Genomic DNA, 7,543 nt, shown 5'->3' with positions numbered 1-7,543 from the left:
CGCGGAATTACTAATTCCACGCGGAATTACAATATGCAACTTTCAAGCGGAATTACCGATTCATGCGATATTACAATTATCTCGAACTACGTGCCCTGATTTAACATTCTATGTACAAGACTCGATACAAGACGAAGTAGACAGACGCATGCACTAACAAAAAAAATAAAGTTCAAATTAGATCCATTTTGGTCTTATGTGAATGTAGAATAAATGATATGAAGTTATGTGAATGTAGAATAAATGATATGAATTTATGGTAGTGTTTGGTATGCAGGAATGAGAAGCGTAATGAAATTAACTATTATGAGGGAATGAAAAAAAAACGTGTTTGGTTGGTCAAGGTAATAGAATCACTCATTACATAGGGCATTCCATTCCCTCAAATTCAATCCATCCACACCCCTTGTTTTTTTTTCATTCCATTCCCCCTCTCGCCTTCATCTCCAACACCTCCAACACTAGCCACGTGCCGCCGCCTGCACCATCCGCTGCTACTCATCGTCGCCACGTGCCACCGCCGACCACTGCCACCCACCACCACCACCACCCTCTACCATCAAACACCTGCACCAACGCCACCACCCATCGCTACTGCCACCCTCCATCATCGAACACCGGCACCACTGCCGACCACCGCCACGGAACACCGACGTCACCACCCTCCACCGCCGCTACCGAGCATCGTCGTTGCCACCACCATCAACTACCGCCACCACCCATAACCATCACCCATCACTAATTTTATTCATTCTTCTTTTCCTACCTACATTACACTACAAGGTAATGGTAACCAAACAAGACCATGGAATGGAATGATCGATTTCATTCCTTTGTCCATTCCATTACTTCATACCAAACATATCGTATGTCTTTTGTTTGTAGCGACCGAAGGGAGTTGCAACTCACTATTTACGTTTAGAACACTTGAAGAGAATCAGAGACGAAATATCAATATAGGTCTTTTGTTAGAAATATATGGTCTCATTTTAGATTAGTTATTGGGCTTATTAATTGAGCTAGACAATAACATAATTACAAGGTAAACACATATTAACTTTATCTGTTAATCAGTCAATCAGTTAAATCGCTTAAATCGAATAAACCAAACTAATCAAACTCCAAAAAACCACGTATCCATATCCGATCCAAAAACGGAACTCCAAATTCGGATTCGGTTAACATCCAAACCAAAAACCAAATTCACAATTCGACTCGATTTTCTCAGTTACGAATACGATTCGGTTTTCGATTTTCGATTTCCACACACCCAAACCAGTAAGGGCTAGTTTTGACACTTTACACTAGTTTAAACCCCTCAAGTGAAAACACAACCAAACTTGACGTGTAAAGATATTTTTAGATACAAGTCGGTTTCGTCAATAAATATCTCCTCATCATCCTCCACCTTCTTCATCTCACAATAATCTACCCGTTCTAGAGAGAGAAAGAGAGAGTATACGTATTCTGCATCGATTGATCCACCGATCTATGCGAACCGTCGGACACTCACCGTTGCCGGTTTGATTTTCACCGTTCCGATTAGATTATGAGCTGGTTTGACAAACTCCGGGGTTCTAATTGTAGCCGCTTTATTGCCGGCCTTTTGATTTTCATTCTTTACCATTCTAATCAATTAGTTTCTAATTTTCCTAATCCTATACAACCGTCTAATCCAGTTTCGATTTCGATTTGAATTTGAATTTGCGTTTCATTTGTTGATTTAAATAAATCTGCGTTCACCGGATCTGCCTCGCCTTCGTTGTAGTGTTGGTTTCTCGATCTCTAGGTTTTGTTGTTTGATTCGCTATGGAGTTCAACGGTTCGATTTCTGGTAAGTTTTTACGCCTTTTTTGCGTTTGATTTGTGAATTTGTGGATTTATGCATGGGAGATATATGCGGAATTTTGAATATATTTTGTGTGTTTTTTGAATGAATTTTGATTGTTTGATGTGGCTATTGTTTGATTCATGCGTTGGATTGAATAGATTGATGTGTTTATGCAATATGTATGCGGAATGTTTTGAATAAATTGTGAATACGTTTTGGATGTTAGATGTGGTTATTGTTTGATTCATGCATTGGATTGAATAAAATGTTGTGGTTATGCTATTGAGGATCTGGTAATTGGATAGTAAAATATGTTGTTTATTTTTATCATATTTTGGTTAATGTTAGAATTGTTGTTTAAGACTATTTGATTACTGTATATAAAATTGCATGTCATAAAGTTATGACTGTGTGTGGCTGATGATTCCACTTGGGGTATATATAGTTACAGATCTGTAAGTGTTTATGCCACTTTTGATATGAATAGGTTTGAATGTCAGTTTTGAAAAAAAAAATTCTGTTATTTGAATCAAATTTTGATGTGGTTATTTTCTGATTCATGAATTAGATTGAAAGATTGTTGCGTTTATGAAATTGAGGATCTGGCAATTGTATGGTGACATATGTTGTTTATTTTGTCATATAGAAGTTTAGATTAATGTTAGTATTGTTGTTTAAAATAACCTGATTATTATATAAAATTGCATTTCATAAAAGTTAATGACTGTGTGTAGCTGATGATTCTACTTAGGGTGTATATATTTACACAAAAATATAAAAAAGTTACAGATCACAGATCTGTAACTTTTATGCTGGTTTTGATATGAATAGGTTTGAATGTCAATTTTGAAAAAGAAACCTATTCTTTGAATCAGGTTTTGATGTTTGGAATTTTTATTTTCTTTAGTGTTAAGTTTTAAATTGTTCTAGCTTTGATAAATTCACCAAATTATTATCAGAATATTGTCATGTTAACCTGTATGTTGTGTTCTTTGTAGGCACTTTCGCGTCGTGCCTTGAGATAAAACAGAGTTCAAAGCCTCGTGTCGTCGTGATAGGAAGTGGTATTTCAGGGATATCTGCTGCACATGTGCTCAACAATGCTGACTTTGAGGTGAAGTTATTATCAAGTTATTGTGGCATTTTTGTCTTGTTTTACTCATAGTTGTTAAAAGCCATCGCCTCTTGCGCCTAGGCCCATTTTTCAGACGAGGCGAGTCAGTTGCGCTTTAAGTCGAGGAAATTGCGCTTTAATTCTCCAGGTGATGGTTCAGGGGCACATTCCGGCGAGATTCCTATATTCTGGAGAGTTTCCGGCCAAATTCTCTAAATTCCTACAAGATTCTAGCCAAATTTCTTCTTTTATCTAAGGAAAACTACTTTTCTACGCTAATACACTAATATTTTAGAACTTTTTGTACTAAATAGATATAAAGTGTTATATAATAGATTTTGGTTATTTTATTTGAAGAATAGTATTCTTTTTCTAATACATAATATATTTTAATTTTTTTTCATTATGTGCTTTATTTTTCTCAGGCCCTCGCTTTTTTTGCGCTTTGCGCCTAGGCCCCAGGCGAGGCCTATGCGCCTAGCGCTTTTAATAACTATGGTTTTACTTTGTATTGTATCTAACGAGGTGGTACTAATGATGCAGATTGTGTTATTGGAATCACGGGATAGAATCGGTGGCCGGATTCACACTGATTATTCGTTTGGTTGCCCGGTGGATATGGGAGCATCATGGCAAGTTGCTAAGGCCTTTTTGTTTACTTGATTCCCGCTTTTAGATTCCCAGTCAAACATGTTTTCTAACATATAAATCTATATTTGTTCCATCTTTTAGGTTACATGGTGTCTGCAATGAAAATCCTTTGGCCCCATTGATACGTCATTTAGGGCTTGCGTTATATCGGACAAGTGGTGACAACTCAGTGCTATATGACCATGATTTGGAGAGGTAATTTTTGCCTGCCTTTCTAGTTAGCGTAACATTCTGTTCTTTTTACATAAATATTCGTCTATCACAAGAATATTTCATTTGCATGTGATAAATATGGTGCTAATATGTCTGCTATTTAGTTCAATTACCATGATGAGAATTACATATAGTCATTTACTAGTTCATCTGGTAAAATGCTCTTCGAGTAGAATGTTATATTGTCATGATGTTAATTGGAGTAGCTTCTTTTAACCCTTAGTTTTTTTTTTTTTTTTTTTTTTTTTTTTTTTGTGTAGATATTTAGTTGTTTAATTAAAATAAAATGAAAAAAAGATGTCTAATATGATGATTTTGTTTGTCCAGCTATATGCTTTTTGACAAGGAAGGTAATCAGGTTCCTCAACAGATGGTAATTGAAGTCGGACAAGCATTTGAGAGAATTCTCAAGAAGGTAGGTTCAGCTTTTAACTTTCGCTTTAAAAAACAGTTATTTCTTGTGCATTTTTACCTTTACTAACAAGTTACCCGGTTGATGACAGACTGAAGAAGTGAGGAATGAAAATCAACACGATCTTTCCGTCCTTCAGGCAATATCAGTAGTATTGGAACGACATCCGGATTTAAGGTATATTCTTTTACTTGTATTAAATAACAAGTATTAACCGATTCTCAATAAAGCAGAGTAATTTTAGCATGTTAACAATATAACTTACCTCCTGCAGACAAGAGGGACTGGCATATGAAGTGTTACAGTGGTACATTTGCAGAATGGAAGCATGGTTTGCTGCAGATTTAGATATGATATCTCTGAAAAACTGGGATGAGGTGAGTCATGCATATATATAACTAATAGCTTTATAACTGTAATATGATTGGTTGTTGATTCTAGTTTATTTGTGATTATGGACTAAAAGGAAATCTTCGATATGCAGGAAAACGTTCTCACTGGTGGGCATGGGCTGATGGTTGAGGGTTACTATCCCGTGCTAAACGCTCTGGCAAAGGATATCGATATTCGTCTAAATCACAGGTAGTTCCAAAGCTTGTGACTGATGCGCATTCTATTTCTACTAATGTAAGTGTTTGTGTGTTCTAAAAGTGGTTTGGTGTGAATATGTGATTAGGGTTACAAAGATATCAAATGAAGGGTCCAAGGAGGTCGTGATTACAGTCGAGGGTGGAAGAAGATTCGTTGCAGACGCTGCTATCATTACGGTCCCTATCGGCGTACTCAAGGCGAAGTTGATCGAGTTTGAGCCAGAGTTACCAGAGTGGAAGACTTCTGCTATATCAGATCTTGGTATGGGGAATGAAAATAAGATTGCGTTACGTTTCGATAACGTGTTCTGGCCAAACGTCGAGTTGTTGGGCACCGTCGCACCAACATCATATTCTTGCGGCTATTTTTTAAACCTACACAAGGCAACTGGACATCCGGTCCTTGTTTATATGGCGGCTGGAAGATTCGCTTATGACCTCGAGAATCTATCTGAAGAAGCCGCTGCTGATTTTGCAATGGTGCAGCTTAAGAAGATGTTCCCTCAAGCAACCCAACCCGTAAGTCTCATTTCTTGAACTTCTATTCAAATATGGGCTGGTTTCAAAACCGAGTTGTACATAAAACAAATATTTATTGATATTACGGGATCCAACAATATTTATTTTGGATACAACTCGAGTTTCAACAAGAGATTATACCGATACATAGACGAAATTTTTTTAAATTAAAGATATTGCGGGTTATTAGAGAAAATTTAACTTACATGGCAAGTGAGAATTGAAAAAAAAAAGAACAAAAAAATTCTACTTTCAAATTATGAAAATTTACTCAAATTAAATAGAACTAGTAAAATTACCTGCTCGTTGCGGCGGGAGTTTGGTCGACATCGGTTCGGTTCACTAGGGTATCGATACGATACCTGCACCTAGTATAACAACCGGAAGAGAAAAACATAAAACTGAAGTCGATAGAAAAGTTTATTGAAGTTTAGGGGCTGTTTGATAACTTTATTGAAGTTTAGGGTGTAAAAAGTAAACTGAGTAAACAGTAGGGGTGAAAGCAAAAAATCACTAAATCACAAAAAAAAACGACACTATTCATCAACCTACACCTTCGAATATATATATATTTAATTAATAATTAATTTAATAGTATCCATTTGTCGTTATGGGTTTTGAAACCAACCTGTTTTTGTTAAAAGTTCCATGTCTCTTTGTTTATATAGTAGATAGATTAGTAAGTTCATTCGATTGTTGTTTACATAAACTGATAAACATATAAACAAACGAATGAACAGGTTCAGTATCTTGTTTCGCGTTGGGGAACAGACCCGAACTCTCTTGGATGCTACTCGTACGATGTGGTTGGAAAGCCGAGTGATATCTATGACAGGCTACGTGCTCCTTTGGGTAATCTCTTCTTTGGAGGTGAAGCGGTTAGCGTGGAAAACCAGGGGTCGGTGCATGGAGCTTACTCGTCCGGTGTTGCTGCTGCAGAAAAATGCCGGAACCTTCTAATGGAAAAACGCGGTTTCTTGGACAAGTTTCGTATGTTCTCTTTCAGTGATGCGATTTTTGAAGCCGCGTTCCCTCTCCAAATCTCCAGGATGTGATTGATGATGCGGACATCCTTCATCAGTCCTAAGTTTAAGTTCCGTTTCAGCTTTTATGTTTTGACTTCCGTTTTGATGCAAGTTTAAAACGGACTCTGTTAATTTGGTATTTCGAATTTGAATAATGGATTCTGAACGTTGAAATATGTTAGCATCGTATTTGCGACCACATTCACTCATAGGATTAGCGTGTATAGGGATTTGCTAAACGCGCTAACACATTGGGTCACATACTCGCGGACACATTCACTTGTAGGATTAGATGTTCCTAACGCTCTCTAACTTGTGACACCGACCATCTTTTATTCTTTTATTCGGTCGTACTCAGTTGAGATGAGGGCCGTCTTTTTACGCGGACCATCTTTTATTCGGCTTGTACTCGCTTGTGATGATGACCGTCTTTTGACGTGGAACATCTTTTATTCGTATGCATCATTCCAGTCACAAATTTGAACTTGGACAGCAGTATGGTGATTTGTGTGAAGTAGTAGTCGTTAATAGGGCTGTAAACGAACCGAACAAACACGAACAAGGCCATGTTCGTGTTCGTTCGTTAAGGAAATTATAATGTTCGCGAACTGTTCATGAACGCATACCGAACATAAGTTTATGTTCATGTTCGTTCGCTAAACTAACAGAACGAAATTTCTTGTTCGTGTTCGTTCGTTAAGCTAATCGAACGAACATACACGAACTTCCCGCCGAACGGTTCACGAACTGTTCGCTGAACGTTCGGTTCGTTTACAGCCCTAGTCGTTAACCTACATCAACATTGATGTATTTATACACTTTTGGTGTTTGGTTTGTTATTTTATGTTTGCATGACAAGATTTTATAAATTTTGAATTTTCTTAATTATGGTCCTAAAATTGCGCTTCAAAAAAAAAAAAAAAAAAAAAAGCGTCTGATTTGCAATATTGATAAAAGGAGTTTAAAAAAAAAACAATTTACAAGTCCATTATGATCTCTTGTTTCAACAGTTAAAACACAACAAATCTATGGGTATTTTAGGTGCATCAATTCGAGAATAAGTGACGTCTGCATGAATTAAGTATGAAATAAGCTTAATATAAAAATATCCAGAAACACTTGTTACATAATTAACTCAGAAAGGTTTGTAAAATGAATCTATAAAAATATTGGAATAGTGAGGATTTT

General features: G+C 36.6%; 1 protein-coding gene across 3 annotated transcripts; it reads left to right on the top strand.

The window, feature by feature from the left end:
- The first annotated feature begins 1,351 nt into the window (after window positions 1-1,351).
- Window positions 1,352-6,556, top strand: LOC110912497 (probable polyamine oxidase 4). 3 transcript variants are annotated; one of them, XM_022157234.2, is made up of 11 exons: window positions 1,413-1,834; window positions 2,830-2,945; window positions 3,040-3,093; window positions 3,489-3,577; window positions 3,678-3,791; window positions 4,137-4,224; window positions 4,313-4,398; window positions 4,496-4,598; window positions 4,706-4,803; window positions 4,898-5,330; window positions 6,071-6,556. In XM_022157234.2, exons 1-11 carry the CDS (start codon window positions 1,810-1,812, stop codon window positions 6,383-6,385), a joined length of 1,521 nt encoding a protein of 506 aa, XP_022012926.1. In that variant the 5' UTR covers window positions 1,413-1,809; the 3' UTR covers window positions 6,386-6,556. The 3 variants fall into 3 exon arrangements, with proteins under 3 accessions (XP_022012927.1, XP_022012926.1, XP_022012929.1); XM_022157235.2 differs by lacking the exon at window positions 3,040-3,093 and having other exon boundaries at window positions 1,352-1,834; XM_022157237.2 differs by lacking the exon at window positions 1,413-1,834 and having other exon boundaries at window positions 3,027-3,093.
- Window positions 6,557-7,543: the final 987 nt, after the last annotated feature.

This window comes from Helianthus annuus, chromosome 15 (assembly GCF_002127325.2).
Source record: "Helianthus annuus cultivar XRQ/B chromosome 15, HanXRQr2.0-SUNRISE, whole genome shotgun sequence".
NCBI lineage: Eukaryota > Viridiplantae > Streptophyta > Magnoliopsida > Asterales > Asteraceae > Helianthus > Helianthus annuus.
This window is presented reverse-complemented; position numbering and strand designations above follow the sequence as displayed.